Raw genomic sequence first — 17,482 nt, forward strand, 5'->3', positions numbered from 1 at the left:
TCTACAAGATGCACTGCAGCAACTCACCAAGGTGACAACACCTTCCAAACCCACAACTATCTGGGTGGACAAGGGCAGCAAATACTTGGGAACACCACCACCTAGAGTTTCCCCTCCAAGCCATACACCATCCTGACTTGGAAATATATCACTGTTCACTATCACTGGGTCAAAATTCTGGAACTCCCTTCCTAACAGCACTGTGGGTGTACCTACACCACATGGACTGCAGTGGTTCTAGAAGGTAGCTCACCACCATCTTCTCAAAGGCATTAGTATGGGTAATGAATGCTGGCCTTGCCAGCGAAGCCCACATCCCTTGAATGATTACAAAAGCGTGCTTCTCTCACTTGAAACCTGATAGAACTCAACTTCATATCTGCAATCTTAGTTATATTACAATAGTGACATTTCAAAGCTACCTAATATAAATACATATTTCTTCTTCCACATGCTTGCAGTCTTCACCTCTTCCTTCCCCCAGCAACTGGACCTCAGGGTTCCTCTCACTCTCCAAGCTGAATCCAAACTAAGGTGTTCTACTTTTACTGTAAATCTTATAGTATTGTACACATCCTGAAGGTTAGTAAACATTCAAATAACATTGTTTACTATACTCTCTCCTCAAGCTATTGTTCTCTCTTCCCTCAAATCTGTCGTCATTGCTCTTCTCCCCAAAGAACTGACTGTTTATTCTTCCATCCTGGCAAACCACTGTCCCATCTCTAACCTCTCTTTCTTCTCCAAAGTCCTTGAATGTGTTGTCACCTCTCAGAATTGCATATTTGAATCCCACCCATTAGGTTTGTGCTTTGGCACATTACTTAAAAAAGTTGAGTACCACAAGCATCATCCTATGTGACAGCGACAAAGGTTAACCATCCTCTCTTGTCCTTCTTGATCTGTCTGTTACCTCTGACACAGATGACCACATCAACCTCCTCCAACCCCTCTTGAACCTCGTCCACATGGATGAGACTACATTCACCTCAATCTATTCTTATCCATTTCATTATAGCCTGAGAATCATCTGAATAGGCTTTTATTCTTGACAACACCCAGCCATACCTCACCATCATCTTTCTCTTAAGTTGTCAGACTGCTTGTCTGACATCCAGTAGAAAGTAATAGAAATTTCTTCCAACTGAATATTAAGAAGACCGAGCTGTCGTCTTTGGGCCCCACCACAAACTCCATTCCTCTCCTTAGCAATTGTCTGGGGCTGAACCTCAGCGCCTGGGACCCGGTTTCGATTCCTGGCTTGGGTCTCTGTCTGTGCCGAGTCTGCACGTTCTCCCCGTGTCTGTGTGGGTTTCCTCCATGCTCCGGTTTCCCCTCTCAGTCTGAAATACGTGCTGGTAGGGTGCATTGGCCATGCTAAATTCTCCCTCGGTGTACCCGAACTGGCACCGGAGTGTGGCAACTCGGGGATTTTCACATTAACTTCATTGCAGTGTTAATGTAAGCCTACTTGTAACACAAATAAACTTTGAAAGCTCACAGCCTTGGTATATGGGTGAGATGAGATTCCGACCGCAAATCCACACCATCAAAAGATTGCCCATTTCCACCTATGTAACATCACTCTATTCCACCTCTGATTCAGCTGAAATGTCTTTGTTACTTCGAGGTTTGACTATTCAAAAACCTCCTGACCAGCATTGCATATTCTATCCTTCATAAGCGTGTTGTTATGCAAAGCTCTGTTACCTGTGTCCTAATTCACACTATGTTCTCTTCACCACCCATGTTCACTGACCCACAACAGCACCCAGTTAAGTAACGAATCTATGATTAAACTCTCACCCGTGTTTTTGGATGCCTCCAGCTCTTTATAATCTCAAGCGCCACAAATTCTCAGATATCTACCATCTTCCAATTCCGGCCTCTTGAGCATCCCCAATTTTAATTGCATCACCATTGTGCCTTCAGTCGTCTGGAACCAAGTGGAACATCTCTACCTCTTCTCTAAGATGATCCGTAACATCTACCTCTTTGACCAGATTTTTGGTTATCTGTCCTAATGTCTCCTTAGGCGGCTCAGTGTTATATTTTGTTTAATGACACGCCTGTGGAGCACCTTGGGATATTTTAATCAAGTTAAAGGTGCTATAAAAATACAAGTTGTTGTTGTTGGTCCTGGATATAACTACACATTCAATTGTTATCTACTTTCTGCTCAATTTCCCCTAATATCTAACCACCCTCCCTCTGATTTTCTTGGCATAACTGTAAGACTTTTGATACTGTTCTTAGGAAAGTTTTGCATGCTGAATCGTCACATTTACAACAACAGAAAGCATAATTCTGTCTCATTTATCAGTCCTGCAGAACCACTTAAAGATGAGTAATTGTGCAACAGAATTTTCCATTCTTTCCTTGTGAAAGCACAAATAACATGGTTCAACAGCACTGGCGATGAAGCTTATTTGACCAAGCACAAGATACTTGATTTTCTACAGCATTACTTAAAGCAGAGAGACACTGTGGTGAAATGGGCAAGGTCTCCTCCCGTGCACAATGCTGGCAAGTTCACATCAAAATAAATCAAGTGTAATTAGGCTGCAATCCACAAGGTTTTCCCATCCCAGTATTGAGTCATTAAATAAAGTCAGGCAAAATATGTAGCATACAGAGAGCTGTGCATGTTCTGACCACAAGGGATCTGTACAGCCGCAGTCAGCCACAGAAATAGCAGTTGTAGCTAGATAGCTTTAAATAAAGTGAATTGCTCCAATTGTAGAGGTGACCAGGAAATTTTAAAAAACCCAAACCATAACCGGACCCCAGCTGCCTGAGGCACAAAGTTCAACTGGTTCTGGTAGGGCAGTACAGGAACTTCCCGACACAAAGATTTTTTAATATTACGTGGAACACACTTCAGCATAATCAAGGGTGACAGTGTGGAAACAAATTGCAAGTCAAAGTACTTCCAGTTGCTTTTGATCCTCTCCACCCCTCAGTGGCGAACTAGGAAACACTGGCAGAGGTCTTCACAAAGGAAAGGAAGCGAATAGTTAAGATAAGTACTCTTCAAAACCATTCTCTGAAGAAACTCATTCAGCTTTACATCTCACACAATCTCTCTAACTTGTAGGTAAATCAGGTTTATTAGTCATATTGAGACTAACAAAGAAAGAACAAAGAGACTTGTTTTTGTCGTGCCTTTCACACACATTGGAACTCTCAAAGTACTTGAAATGAAGTACTGCTGAATGAAGTACTTTTGAAAGGCATTCACTGTTGGAATGTAGAAAACTGAATGGCCAATCTGTGCACAACAAGTGCCTACAAACAGCAACGTAAAAATAACTACACATTCTGCTTTTGTGATTGAGGGATAGATATTTGCCAGGATACAGGAGAAAACTCATTCAATCAAACTTGTGCCGTATGATCTTCTACATCCACCTTAGAGTACAGACTGAGCCTCAGTTTAACATCTCATCTGAGAGACAACACCCATCAGTGCTCCATTGGACTGCCAGAGTCGATTTGTGCGCTCAAATTGCACAGTAACTTCATTGCAGTGTTAACGTAAGCCTTACTTGTGACTAATAAATAAACTTTTCAAATCCTGTAGTGAAACTTGAACCCACAACTTGCTGATTCAGGTGAGAGTGCTACCAACTGAACTACATCGAACACAAAATTGTAATCGCAATAATTAAGGACTAAAAGAAATTAGGTTTCAAGCTTCACCATCACTAAGCTAGTGCTATAGCAATCTCAGATGGGGAGTTCAGAATCCCTCATTGCCTTGCTAACAACTGGCTTTCTTGTGTTTCTGAAATATTGATAAGTGTATGTTCTGCTCTTGTGCAACTGAAAGCAGTTTATTGAAGTGTAGAAATAGAGTTCGCTAACTTCCAGCCACAACATGGCACAACTGAATCACAAGTTAGATTTCCACTTCACCGAATTCGAAAACCAAGAGGATGAATGGACATCCTCTGTCCACAGCATTGATTTAGCAGATGCGCGTGACAGTTACCCTTGCATGTCTGGAACTCCTTGCACTGTAATTCTTGGTGACTGAGGCTTGTTGTCGATCACACCTGGACCAGGTGGGGAGACCATTAAGTTCCTAGTCCCTGGACAAGATGGTCCAGATTGCAAACTCTGCATACTTTCTGTAGACGGACTGGATTTCAGAAAATATCTAAATAAATTAAAGACATTAATGCACATACTCTTTTATTTTACATTCTAGGAAATAATCAAATACAAATGCTGTATTAACAAGCCAGTAAAGTTACAGAAATAATGAGATATACTTTGTTCATTCACATTTTCTGTCTACATCAATGGGGACAAAATAGAAAGGGTCAAGAGTTTCAAGTTTTTAGGTGTCCAGATCACCAACAACCTGTTCTGGTCCCCCCATGCCGACACTATAGTTAAGAAAGCCCACCAACACCTCTACTTTCTCAGAAGACTAAGGAAATTTGGCACGTCAGCTACGACTCTCACCAACTTTTACAGATGCAACATAGAAAGCATTCTTTCTGGTTGTATCACAGCTTGGTCTGGGCTCCTGCTCTGCCCAAGACCACAAGGAACTACAAAAGATTGTGAGTGTAACCCAATCCATCACGCAAACCAGCCTCCCATCCATTGACTCTGTCTACACTGCCTGCTGCCTCGGCAAAGCAGCCGGCATAATTAAGGACCCCATGCACTCCGGACATTCTCTCTTCCACCTTCTTCCTTCAGGAAAAAGATGCAAAAGTCAGGTCACGTACCAACTGACTGAAGAACAGCTTCTTCCCTGCTGCTGTCAGACTTTTGAATGGACTTACCTCGTATTAAGTGGATCTTTCTCTACACCCTATGACTGTAACACTACATTCTGCACTCTCTCATTTCCTTCTCTATGAACGGTATGTTTTGTCTGTATAGCACGCAAGAAACAATACTTTTCACTGTGTACTAATACATGTGACAATAATAAATCAAATCAAATTTTATACCCGCAGGCTGCAGCAACAAATTACCTGCCAGGGCCTCGTAGATCTCGAATTTCAATACCCAGGAATGGAAGGAACAAATTTCCACAGAATGGACATGTCGTGTTGAGATTGGAATCATCTGCTGTCCAGCCAGCCATTATTTCCTCATCATACACGAGTGAGTCACAAGTTCGACATCGAGAGCAGCTGGAGATAAGAATCTGAAACATGAACAATAAGCGTGTTTTTCTTTAACTCTGTTTTAAAAAAGCAATCACAAAGGCTGTCAAATTCACAACAATCCTGATTTCATGGAATTAAGTCGAATACAACAATGCCAAAATGAAATGCTGGACCGGTTATCAATCTGTACTGGCAATAATTATCACGCACACGGCCCATCTAAAGCTACATTTCTGTGAAATAAACAAGAGTGCCCCAGACAGAAATTCGAGATTTAAACATAATCATTTTCTCCTAATCGAAAGAAACTTACTATTTCTCTTAACTATTTCCTCTTTTGAACCTTAATTTTACTTCACAGAAAGTACTTTCCCCTCTTTACTCTTCTTTTAATGTCTCAACTACAACCATTACCTCTGATATGAAATACAGGTCAAGCATCCTTTATCTGGGACTTTCGGGCTGGGCAATAGCATGCATGGTGTTGCTCCCGACTTTCAAGTTACTTTTTGTGGTACTTTGGTCACAAAAAGGTAGTCGAACACGTTGTGATATTGTTGGTTTATAAAAATATGGAAAAACAGTGCAGCATGAACTCAGAACCTGAGGCAGGGAGTTACACAGGTCCCTCATGGTGGGACTAAACCTGTGAAAGCCTGCACTCATGATGTCACTCACATATGCTCATACCCACAAAAGATGCCAGTACATACATTCAAATAGGAAGATGCTTACTATAACACTCTAGTTTCCACATTTAAGAAAGGATAAACTGTACTTGTATTGGAGGTGGTACAGCAAGAGTTTATTAAATTGGTTTCTGAGTTGAGGGGGTTGTGCTATGATGAGCGACTTCGTAAAATGGGTCCATAGTCTTTGCAGTTTAGTAGAGCGAGAGGCAATGTCAGTAAAATATACAGGATTCTGAAGGGGTTTGATAGGAAAGATTGGAGAATCTATAACACAGGGGCATAGTCTCATTATATGGGGCCATTCATCCAGGACTGAGAAATTTCTTCACTCACTCAAAAGATTGTGAATGTTTGGAATTCTCTTCTCCAGAGGTTTGTTGATGCTCTATCATTGAATATATTTAAGGCTGGGATAGGCGGATTTTTCGTCTCTCAGGAAATTAAGGGATATGGGAGCAGGCAGGAAAATGGAATTGAAGCCTAAGCTCAGCCATGTTTGTATTGAAAGGCTCAACGGGCTATATGGCCTACTCTCTGCTCCTATTTCTTGCGTTCTTGTCAACAGGTCCTGCTTTCCCATCAGTCATGTTCTTGTCCACCACCAATGGGGCGGCACGGTGGCGCAGTGGTTAGCACTGCTGCCTCACAGCGCCAGGGACCTGGGTTCGATTCCCAGTTGGGTCATTGTCTGTGTGGAGTTTGCACATTTCTCCCCATGTCTGTGTGGGTTTCCTCTGGGTGCTCCAGTTTCCTCCCACAGTCTGAAAGACGTGCTGGTTAGGTGCATTGACCTGAAAAGGCGCCGGAGTGTGGCGACTAGGGGAATTTCACAGTAACTTCATTGCAGTGTAAGCACAAGTAAGCCTTACTTGTGATTAATAAATAAACTTATTTTTTCTCCAATATACCAAATTCAAAATTTCTGCTCTCTTAAAATGTCCTCTATGATTTGACCCATGTTACTTCCTCTTGCCTGATATCCCAGCTCACGTTCCACAGTCCTTGGGCTCTGATTTCCAGTGCTCCCCTCCTACCCTTGATCATCCGTAGAACTTTCAACCATCTCAGCAGCAGCTGCTGGAACTCTTCTCTGCTTTGTTACTGCTCTCTCAGCTGGTCAAAGACCAGTGGAATTCAGTGTTTGAAGTGGTGGGCCTGTTTACTGGCTGGAGAGCAGGCGGTAACTCCATCGTGGCCACTTCAAGAAGCCTCACTGAGATTCAGCCCCAATCATGCATTCATCTGGGTTCTCGATTCCACGGGGGGGTAATTTCCTCTGCACTTCCTGGAGTGAGATAGCTATTCCATCTCTGAGTGTTGCTGGCAGCCATGGCCATGCTAGCATTACAGGTGGCTTGACGATGAGCATCACCGCTGGAGCCCCCAGACCATGGTGAGTGGGGAGTCAGGGCAGCCCTGGAGAGATGTGGGGCCAAGGGGTATCAAGGGAAGGGTGGCTGAGAGTCCCTCCTTTGGGCTCAGGATACTGGCAAAGCAGGGATCAGGCACAAGCATACCTGTGAGGGTTTATCTGGCAGCTTAACCACATAGCATGGCCCCACCCACTACTGGTTGAATTAAACCTTCAAGAGCCAACGTAAGAGCAGGAAGGCTGTCCTCAGCCCTTCCCACCTGGACTAAATCAAGAGGGCTCAAGAAGGTGAGAGGGTCTTCACCCCACACCTTCCTACCCCATTACATGGCCCACTCCAGCCTCCCAGCCTCCTACAGTGGGAGCATTGAGTTCTGCTCCATGTCTTTTCAACTGCTTCTCAGTTCTTTAAGCTCTTCCAATATCGTGTTTCATTCTCCCATGTGGCACCTCGGGATGCTTTGTTACATTTACACAGTGCTTTTAATGTAAATCATTCTTCTAATATAACTATAAGCTGTGGTTGTTGAACAGAATCAGTGATAATTGAGACAGATGTATCAGGAGTGCAGTTTACCTCTATGGCATAATTCTGGAAGATACTAGTACTGCTTGTATATTGAGAAGATCCTGCATCTGATTTGTCCACTGAAGGAAAGTTGGAACTTGTTGACTGAACACTGCCTGAATACAAAAAAACCAGAGCAGTTAGAAAAATCATTTACTAGATTATCCATTTCAATATTTTTGGACAGAGGCTGCATTTGGATTGTCAAGTGCTAACGGGTACACTGATTCACTCATTACACTAGGCTTCACAACAAGACCATTTTATAACTGATCATTATTAACTGCCTCTCACTTTAACCCAACCGGATGATGTTGGTTAAAACTATCCCCAATGAATATATCTGTAACAAGCATTCAGATTTGTAGACATAGCTTTTTAAACAAACTGAGTGTCATTGGAAAGGTAAATCCCAAATTGGCTCAAGCCAGTTTTGAAAGTGTTGCTTTTTTTCTGAAACGGAGAGAATCAAAAAAGAGACCCGATGAGTTTTTATAAAGTCAAGCATCATCAAATAAAACTTTACACCATTATTCAGATCATGCAATTTGCTAAATTACTCTGACAAATAATCTGCATTGTTTATCAAGATGTAAATCCACGACATGTTATTTTGGTGATGTCAGCGATAACATCATTCTGTGATCCAAGACGTCACTTACCAATGTGCAGGTGCTGTCTAGGTGTCCCATCATGATTTCCACAGCTGTCCAAACTAGCTTGTCTCAGGCCCCATCCTTTGGCCTCACCTGCGGACGTGCTGCCAGTCTGAGGTGAAGCCAGTCTGTCCAAGTCATCATATATGTCCTCATTTAATGAAGATGCATCAGGATCCAGTGCTCCAATTGAGGAGATGCTATTTCTCTCTGAATAATGCCCCTGAAATTTTAAGTTGAAACAAAAAACATTTTCACAGAATAGAGACTATAGGTTTTTTTATGCTTTATATTTACAATAAATCTTACAGTTCTTTTACCAAATGCAAATTGTATTTGTTAGACCATAGAACAATAGTGTGGGAAGCTCTTGTGGCACAGTAGTAGCATTCCTACCTCTGGGCTAGAAGCTCCAGGTTCAAGTTCCACTTTAGGTCTTAGAAACAGAAACTAGAAGCAGGAATAGACCATTCGGCCCTTCGAGCCTGCTCTGCTATTCATTATCATGGCTGATCATCAAATTCAATATTCTGATCCACCCCTTCCTCCCATATCCCTTGATCCTTTTATCCCCAAGAGCTATATCTAATTTCTTTTTGAAATCACACAACGTTTTGACCTCAACTACATTCTGTGGTAGTGAATTACACACATTCATCACTCTCTGGGTGAAGAAATTTCTCCTCACCTCAGTTCTAAAAGGTTTACCCCCCATATCCTCAAACTATGATCCCTAGTTCTGAACTCCCCCACCAACGGGAACATTCTTTCTGAATCTACTCTGTCTAACCCTGTTGGAATTTTATAAGTTTCTATGAGATCCCCTCTCACTCTTCCAAACTCCACAGAATACATTCCTAACCGATTTAGCCTTGAAATCCTTGATAATGGACTTTCTCTCCACCCTAGCTATGGCTGTAACACTACATTCTGCATCCTCTCCTTTCCTTGTTCATGAACGATATGCTTTGTCTGTGTAGCACGCAAGAAACAATACTTTTCACTGTATACCAATACACGTGTCAATAATAAATCAAATCAAATTGATGTTAGGCTCACCAGTCTATAGTTCCCTGTTTTCTCTCTCCCTCCCTTTTTGAATAGCGGGCTCACATTAGCTACCCTCCAATCTGCAGGAACCAGTCCAGAGTCCAAAGAATTTTGGAAAATAGCCACCAATGGATCTATTTCCAGGGCCACTTCCTTAAGTAGTCTGGGATGAAGATTATCAAGCCCCAGAGATTTATCCACCTTCAATTTCCCCACAACCATTTCTCTGCTAATGCTGATTTCCTTCAGCTCTTCACTAAAACTGGTTTCTGTCAGAACTTTTAGTACATTATTCATGTCTTCCTTTGTGAAGACTTCATGGTCACAGAAAGTGCATTTATAACCTAGCCAAATAGGTTGATTATCAGCCTCTAAATCCTTCCAATATGCCTGATGGCAGGCGCTAGGAGCAGCAGAATCTCCTGGTTGGCCATACTGCAAAAAGAAAAGGCAAACCACTGCAGTATTTTGCCCAGCGTAATCATGGACTGATCCAATGGAAGTCCATGGTCACAAACACCCTCTTAGGGCATGGGACCTAAAGGAGGATGAGTACAATGATGCTATACTAATTTCACACAGTAAAAAAAAAAAGTGCAGAAAGACACACAGCAAACTCTTCTGAAGATGTTGTGGCCTGAGCCCATTTTAACATGCAAAATTCAGCCAAAACTATTCGCCCGATCACACCCATGATGGTTCTTCAAGAAAACTGCCCAATTTAATCATAGAATTCCTGCAGTGCAGAAAAAGGCCATTTGGCCCATTGAGCCTGCTCCGACAACGATCCCGCTCCGACAACGATCCCGCTCCAACAACGATCCCACACAGGCCTTATCCTCGTAACCCCACGTACATACCTTGCTAGTTCCTGGCACTAAGGGGCAATTTACCATAGCCAATAAACCGAACCTTCACATCTTTGGACTGTGGCAGGAAACCAGAGCACCCGGAGGAAACCCACGGGGGAGAACGTGCAAACTCCACACGGTCACCCAAGCTGGGAATTGAACCCAGGTCCCTGGCGTTGTGAGGTAGCAATGCGAACCACTGTGCTAACGTGCTGCCCAATCTTGTATCCCAACTTTTTTTTGTATAATCCTGCAATCTGTTCAAGGAACCATCCCCAAATCAAAGGAAGGAAAAGGTTTATTACACGATGAATGGTTAAGGTCTGTAATGCACTGCCTGAGATTGTGGTGGAGGCAGCTTCATTTGAGGATTTCAAAAGGGAATTGGATCATTATCTGAAAAAGAAAGACGTGCAGGGCTATGGGGAAAAGGTGTGGGAATAGCAACGGGTGAATTGCTCCTTCAGAGTCAGCACAGATACAAGAGGCTGAATGGACTAATTCTGTGCTGTACGATCTGTGATTCATTTAAAATGCTCTGCCTCATTTTAAAACTTCCAAAGTACAAAATCATACCTTGCCATTATCTTTGATGGGCACAGCATATGTTGCCAACTTGGTGTACCACTTGCTTGCCTTTTCTGCCACTCCCTTCCCAGCAGAGAACATGCTGTGTTTTAGCACATCAAAAGTGGGTGGTAGCAATGAGTCCAGTTTAAAAGGAGGTGGAGACATGAGAGTCAAAGCTCCACCTGTCTCTCGAACGCCCATTCTCCTGTTGCTGCTTGGAGAATATGTGGGTGAGGACCAGAGCCTGTCTCTTCGCTTGGCATTGAATTCTCCCTTTGCATGTGGTTGAAACGTCTTGGATCGACAGAGACCTGATATTCTGGGTGAGCCTGTCGGAAGGCTGGATCTCCTTGACCCCTTTACCACAGGTAGGCCTTTGCAATTAGATGATGTTGCGGTATCATCATCTGTTTTTGAGAAATCCATGCTGGGTGTTCGACTCGCCAAAGGGCTACTCATGGATTCCATGTACATCTCTATTTCTTCAGCCAGGTTTCGCCGAGTGGAAGGAGTGAAGAGACACTTATCGTAGTCTTCATCCTCCTCTTCATCCTCTTTCTCTTGATTGGTTTCCGCTACTATAAGAGAAAGTGGGTCATACCCTCTTTGAACTCCTCTTCTTTCTGCTAGTTTGATCCCTGCTCCTGCACTCATGCTCCTTTGCAATTTCTTGGATTGCAGCTCTCGCCTTGGGTTTTGGTTAGGTTTCCCATTAGATTTTCCACAATCAGGCTCACTGTCCAGATCTTCCAAGTCGAAGATAGCAGGAGAGTCCGTTTTATCTTCCTCCACATTGGTTGATGTTTCATCCAAGTCATATGGTGTGTCTTCGTCACTCAGTTCCTTTTCTAGATTTAAGCTCACCTGTTTGCACAGATGCCTGGGTTTGATAATCTCTAGCGTGTTTGGCCTTGCGGCCATTTGCAAAGCTGTTGAAAGTATTTTAGCATCAGCACCCAATTTTTCTGCAATTTCCCTAGGGTCAGTGTCCATGCTTCCTCTGTGCATCACAAGTCCTGCAAAAGCATCACCACTAAGACTGCGGTTCCTGCCTCCCCACACCATTTGTTCCTTCATGCCAGGCTCCATAGCGCTCTTGTGCCTCTTGCGTAAAGTGTCACCATGTGCTAATGCAGGATCAGGATATGCAGCATTATCAAAGGATGTTGTAAACAGCAATCCTGCTGCATTTTCTGTAATCAGATATTAAATATTTTCAATTAATTCAAAGTTCTGTACAGCACGGAACTCTATTTGAACTAAACAGATTCTGATCATTGTTTTTTCTTGAAATGTAGAGCAAACAAATCCAAAGCTCCCTGGATGTAAAAGGAGGTAGAAGTTAAGATAAAGAAAAAAAACAGTGTGCTTAACTGTAGAAAATACAGTTGCGAACCAAGAGAGTTATAAAAGGTTCAGAGAAGAGGGAAAAAAAGCACATTAGAGAAGAGAGATTGTGAGAAAATGCAGACAGCCAACATAAAGGAGAATCCCAAAGTCTTCGAAAAGCAAAGAAACAGTAAAAGGGTAAAAGGCGGAGTAATGTCGATTAGGAATCTAAAAAGGGGATTTACACAGAGGCTGGGGGCATGGCTGAGATATTAAATGAATACTTTGCATCCATCTTTACCAAGGAGGTAGATGCTACTCAGGACATGGTGACAGACAAGGAAACTCTGTCCGTAGAAGGGTTAAAACTCGATAAGGAGGAAGTGTTGGATAGATGGTTGGTATTGAAAGTTGAGAAGGTTCCAGGACTGGATGAGATGCATCGAAGGATAGTGAAGCAAGTGAGAATGGAGGTTGCGGGATGCTGGCCATAATCTTCCAGTCTTCTCTAGACTCAGGGGAGGTGCCAAAGGACTGGAAATTTACAAATGTGACACCCTTGTTCAAAAAAGGTTGTCAGTATAGCCCCAGCAGTTACAGGGCAGTCAGTTTAACATCAGTGATGGGTAAGATTCTAGAAACAATTATTTGGGATAAAATTAATAGCCACGTGGAAAAAAGATGGGTTGATTAGGAAGAGTCAGCAAGATTTCTAAAGAGGAAACCGTGTTTAACTAACTTGCTGGAGGAGGTAACAGAAAGGGTTGATGAGGGTAATGCGGTTGATGTGGTGTACATGGACTTTCAGAAGCTATTCGATACAGTGCCACACAACAGACTTGAGTTAAGTTATAGCTTATGGAATAAAGGGACAGTAACAACATGGATACAACATTGGTTAAATAATCGGAAGTAGAGAGTAAAGGACAATGGATATTTTTCAGGCTGGGGGAAGGTTTGTAACGGTGTTCCCCAGGGGTTGCCTTGCTTTTCCTGATGTATATTAATGACCTAGATCATGATATGCAGGGGACAATTTCAAAGTTTGCAGATGAAACACAACTTGGAAGTATTGTAAATTGTGAAGAGGACAGTGTAGAACTTCAAAAGGACATAGACAAGTTGGGGAATTGGGCAGATAGGTGGAAAATAAAGTTCAATGTGGAAAAATGTGAGGTGATACAATTTGGTAAGCAGAACATAAAATCCCTACAGAATCACTAGAGTGTAGAAAGAGGTCGCCCGGTCCATCGAATCTGCACTGCCTCTCTGAAAGAACATCTTTCCCGAAAAGCCCACCCCGATTCCCGTAACACTGTGTATTTACCATGGCTAACCCACCTAACTTGCACATCTTTGGACACTAAGGGGGAACTCAGTTTGGCCGATCCACCCAACCTACACATCTTCGAACACCAAGGGACAATTTACCATGGCCAATCCACCTAACCGGCTCATCTTTAGACTGAAGAGACAATATAAAATAAGGGGCAAAATTCTTAAGGGGCTGCAGGAGCAGAGGAACCTGGGTATATATGTACAAAGATCATTGAAGGCAGCAGGAAAGGTGGAGAGAGCAGTTGATAAAGCATATCGTATCCTGGACTTTATTAACAGTGGCATCAAATACAAGAGCAAGGAGGTTATGCTGAATTTATATAAGTCACTAGTTAGACCTCTGGAGTATTCTGCACAGTTCTGGATGTCATACAATAGGAGGAATGTGAATGCATTGGCGAGAGTTCAGAAAAGGCTTACAAGAATGGTTCCAGGGATAAGAACTTCCATTTGAGGATAGATATGGAGAGGTTGGAACTGTTCTCCTTGGACAGAAGAAGACTAAGAGGAGATTTGATAGAGATGTTCAAAATCAACAGGGTGCTGGATAGAGTAGACAGGGAGAAATTGTTCCCGTTCGTAAAAGGATCAAGAACAAGAGGGCACAGATTTAAAATAATTTGCAAAAGAAACAAATATGATGTGAGAATAAATTTTTCACACAATGAGTGGTTGGGGTCTGGTCTGGAATGCACTGCCTGGAAGTAGTGGAGGCAAGTTAAATCAAGACATTTAACAGGTGATTACTTGAATAGAAATAATTGTGGAGGTATGGGGAAAAGGCAGGGAAATGGCAATAAATCATGATGCTCGTTTGGACAGCCTGTGCAAAAATGATGGCCCAAATGGCCTCCTTCTGTGATTCTGTAAAAGGCATCGTCTGCTCACATCAGACCTGGAAAAACCACCTGATGAATGGGAACTGAAACAGTTTATCAGTCACTTTAGATCATTAATTGGAAGCTAAGTTATCTCACTGTTTAGACATCCTACCATGGGAATATCTGTCCTGTGATTGATGACAATGTTGGTCTGTACAGAGCTTGCCCTGACACTGGGCCACAATTATAAAATCTTGAATGTCACTTTGCAGTAACTCAAGAGCACATGCCAGTCGCTGTGTTAAAGATGCACCTTTGACTGTTCATCCACTGTATCCACATAAGCTATTCCAAAGTTTTTGCCATTTTCCAAATCTGTTCTGCAGTGTAAACCAGCTGAATTTGGCAGGACAGTGACTTGTTCACAAGCACATGGAAACAGGAGGTACAATACCTACCATAATATTTGAGGTCAGTCTTAAAAATAATTCAGCACTCTCACTATGCCTACACCAGCACACATAACATATAAAACAAGATGCAGCGCTCTCCGATTCCCCCGTTTTCGCGATTGCAATGTGGGGGGGACGGTTTGTCTGAAGTAATCACTGTTGAAGCATGCTCAAGTGGCATTATGCTTCACCCTCCATATCCCTTTCACAAGGACGAGAGGAGCACAGTGAAGATCTTTACAAAATGCATGTTAAAAATGATTTAATCCTTAGCAGAGTGAGGGGCTGCGACATTTTGCTGTTCACAGCATCCTTGGGTCAAGTGTTACACAGGTCGGATCCTGAATATAACTTCCTCTAGATCATGTCATGAATACTCTTTACCTCCAACGTAGTGGATTCATGAGAATTTTTCCATTTCACAAAACACCCTCATTCCTCAGAGACATGCCTGCCAACTCAGTGTCAACTACTGGTTGATGATAGAAGGTTCTGTGTTGGAGATTCACATCCTTATTTCTTTTATGACCTTTGCAGGAAGTAGAAAAGCGAGACTTTCTTTCTGCCAGGTCTGAAGTGTACCTCATTTCAAAAGGTGAGAGAAATGCTTTGGACAGTTTTCGAATCCCTGCAGTGCAGAGGGAGACCATTCGGCCCATCGAGTCTGCACCGACAACAATCCCGCCCAGGCCCCATCCCTGTAACCCCACGGATTTACCCTGCTAATACCCGTGACGCTAAGGGTCAATTTAGCATGGCCAATCAACCTAACCCGCACATCTTTGGACTGAGGGGGGAAAACTGGAGCACCCGGAGGAAACCCATGCAGACATGGGGAGAATGTGCAAATTCCACACAGACAGTGAACCGAGGCCGGAATTGAGCCCGGGTCCCCGAGGCCAACCAGGCAACCTAGCCGGAGGGTTTCTAAAAAAAAAATAATCTCTGCAAATGGTTAAATGAAGAGCAGATATCTCTCCTGATGTCCTTTATAATCTACATACAAAAAGAACACACAGTAATGCTTTAATTTAAAACTCTTTTCAACAAATTAAATCCTTTCACCACTGAATAATTTACAAAGTTATAAGTACGGCAGATAATCTTCAAGTCTAACTCCTGGTTATAAACATTCTGGGATTACACACCATTGTTTTCCTCAATGGTCTGGTTTGGTTCAGCAGTTTCGAAACTGCAGTTCATCTTTACAATTCTGGTCACAGGTTTTAAGTCACTTCTGCTTCCTTGAAAATCCAAATGGGACAGACAGTCTCCACTGCCCTTTGCACTTTCACTCTCAGACACTGTAACAAACAAATCATTGATCAATTATGTGATAAACATGAACAGCTAAACAATTTCTTTTGATATGAACTGGTAGCACTACAACACTTTACAGCTTTTTAAACCAATTGTCTTCCCTCTGTGAGTGTATCGGACATCACACACCCAGCACCACGCGCTAGTGTAACCCTTGAACAAATATTCTGCATGCAGCCAGTTTGAGATAGCCATTCACCAATTCGGACCTCGGCCAATGCTCCTAAACGTTTGCTCCCAGCAGGAGTTGTGACTAGCGATCGCGATTTTTATTTTCTTCTCTAGCCCAGGGAGCTACGGCCAACTGAAGCAAACCCTATCACAGCTTCACAACAAGGAGCATGCTAAAAGCAGGCATTCATGTGGTCAGCTTTAACCAGCAGAGACATTCAAAACTGCCGCAGAATTCAATAAAATCCGCTGAGAACTTGGAGCAGTCTGAAAGTTGTAACCCTGGTTTGCCCAACCTCGCTACGGGGGGAGATTTCAGAAAGAAAAGTCCTGGCACAACATTAAACGTGAATTTCAAAATAAAGCTGTGGCATGAAGAAATGCAACAACTTGCTGAGCAAAAACAAAGCAATGTCAAAGCAATAAACTGATCATTGAGAAAGGGTAATTAATAAAGCTCACCATTACTGTGAGAGGGACAAAGTCTGTTTGTCGCGTTCACTCACAACCTCTTGAAGCTCACTCACTCACTCAATCCATTAAATGAGTGGGTGTGATTGTGTGTTGCTGTGTAGGGCTGAGGGGGGAGTGGGAATCATGAGACTGAGTGCACACACGCACACACACTCACTCACTCACCTGCACACACACACTCACTCACTCACCTGCACACACACACTCACTCACCCGCACACACACACTCACCCGCACACACACACTCACTCACCTACACACACACACTCACCCACCCGCACACACACACTCACTCACCCGCACACACACACACTCACTCACCCGCACACTCACTCACCCGCACACACTCACTCACCTACACACACACACTCACTCACTCACCCGCACACACACTCACTCACCCGCACACACACTCACTCACCCGCACACACACTCACTCACCCGCACACACACACACTCACTCACCCGCACACACACACTCACTCACCCGCACACACACACACTCACTCACCCGCACACACCCGCACACACACACTCACTCACCCGCACACACACTCACTCACCCGCACACACACACACTCACTCACCCGCACACACACACACTCACTCACACTCACTCACTCACCCGCACACACACACACTCACTCACCCGCACACACACACCCTCACTCACCCGCACACAC

The 17,482-nt window shown here is 43.3% G+C and overlaps 1 protein-coding gene across 3 annotated transcripts in view; it reads right to left on the reverse strand.

The window, feature by feature from the left end:
• Positions 1–17,482, reverse strand: part of dennd4a (DENN/MADD domain containing 4A) — a 159,574-nt gene that overhangs the window by 20,723 nt on the left and 121,369 nt on the right. For all 3 annotated transcript variants that reach the window (XM_078241160.1, XM_078241159.1, XM_078241158.1), the window contains 6 exons: positions 15,983–16,138; positions 10,901–12,087; positions 8,430–8,646; positions 7,777–7,883; positions 4,998–5,173; positions 3,995–4,162 (listed from right to left, as the gene is read on the reverse strand). In XM_078241160.1, coding sequence (XP_078097286.1) covers positions 3,995–4,162; positions 4,998–5,173; positions 7,777–7,883; positions 8,430–8,646; positions 10,901–12,087; positions 15,983–16,138 — 2,011 coding nt within the window. The remainder of the gene's footprint in view (positions 1–3,994; positions 4,163–4,997; positions 5,174–7,776; positions 7,884–8,429; positions 8,647–10,900; positions 12,088–15,982; positions 16,139–17,482) is intronic.

The sequence above is a fragment of the Mustelus asterias genome, chromosome 24 (genome assembly GCF_964213995.1).
Source record: "Mustelus asterias chromosome 24, sMusAst1.hap1.1, whole genome shotgun sequence".
Lineage (NCBI taxonomy): Eukaryota > Metazoa > Chordata > Chondrichthyes > Carcharhiniformes > Triakidae > Mustelus > Mustelus asterias.